The following is a 657-nucleotide window of genomic DNA, read 5'->3' on the forward strand; positions in this document are numbered from 1 at the left end:
GCAAGATGAAATTAAGAATAGAAACAATGTATAAAAAAGAAGTATAACATAAAAAATTATTTCATGAGAAAATAATAAAAAATCGCAATGTTTCGAATCCAGACATATCTTATTTAAAATTTGCAGTAAAATCAAAGGAATCCTCGCTAGCGTCGAATCATCAAGAATGATTTCCATTTAAAAAAAAAAGTGTGCCAGAGTTATATTTCCCTTATTTTTATTTTCGTATTGTGCCAATGATCTGTTTATGCCTCATTATTATTTTCTTGTCCCTGTGTGTTATCATTTTCGTATTACTATTATATACATGTTTTATTTTATCTCTCATTATTATTTCTCATTGTGCCAGTGCTTCATTCTACATGCGCACATACGTCACATTATCTGTATTTTTATTCATGTTCTTCCCAGTTACTACAAGATGCTGTGCGCCGTGGCCCCTGAACTGCCTTCCTCTGCGCCGGGCGACCTGAGTAGCGCCGCGCTTCCCTACCTCAAGAAAGTGTTTATTTGTTCTCGAGACAAGCTGAGGTGAAATACGTCTTGGAATTTAAGAGTTTATTTGAGAGAAATAAGTTTGGTATTAGTAACTCTTGTGGATACGTGTTGAATATGCGTGTGATAGGCCTATGTGCAGTTTGTGATTGTTCTTTACAC

The 657-nt window shown here is 34.9% G+C and overlaps 1 protein-coding gene across 1 annotated transcript in view; it reads left to right on the forward strand.

Moving 5' to 3' along the window:
• Positions 1-657, forward strand: part of LOC119594328 (medium-chain acyl-CoA ligase ACSF2, mitochondrial-like) — a gene marked incomplete at its 5' end in the record, with an annotated part of 5720 nt that overhangs the window by 2735 nt on the left and 2328 nt on the right. The window contains 1 exon segment of the mRNA XM_037943386.1: positions 412-531. Coding sequence (XP_037799314.1) covers positions 412-531 — 120 coding nt within the window.

This window comes from Penaeus monodon, chromosome 33, assembly GCF_015228065.2.
Source record: "Penaeus monodon isolate SGIC_2016 chromosome 33, NSTDA_Pmon_1, whole genome shotgun sequence".
In the NCBI taxonomy this organism is placed as follows: domain Eukaryota; kingdom Metazoa; phylum Arthropoda; class Malacostraca; order Decapoda; family Penaeidae; genus Penaeus; species Penaeus monodon.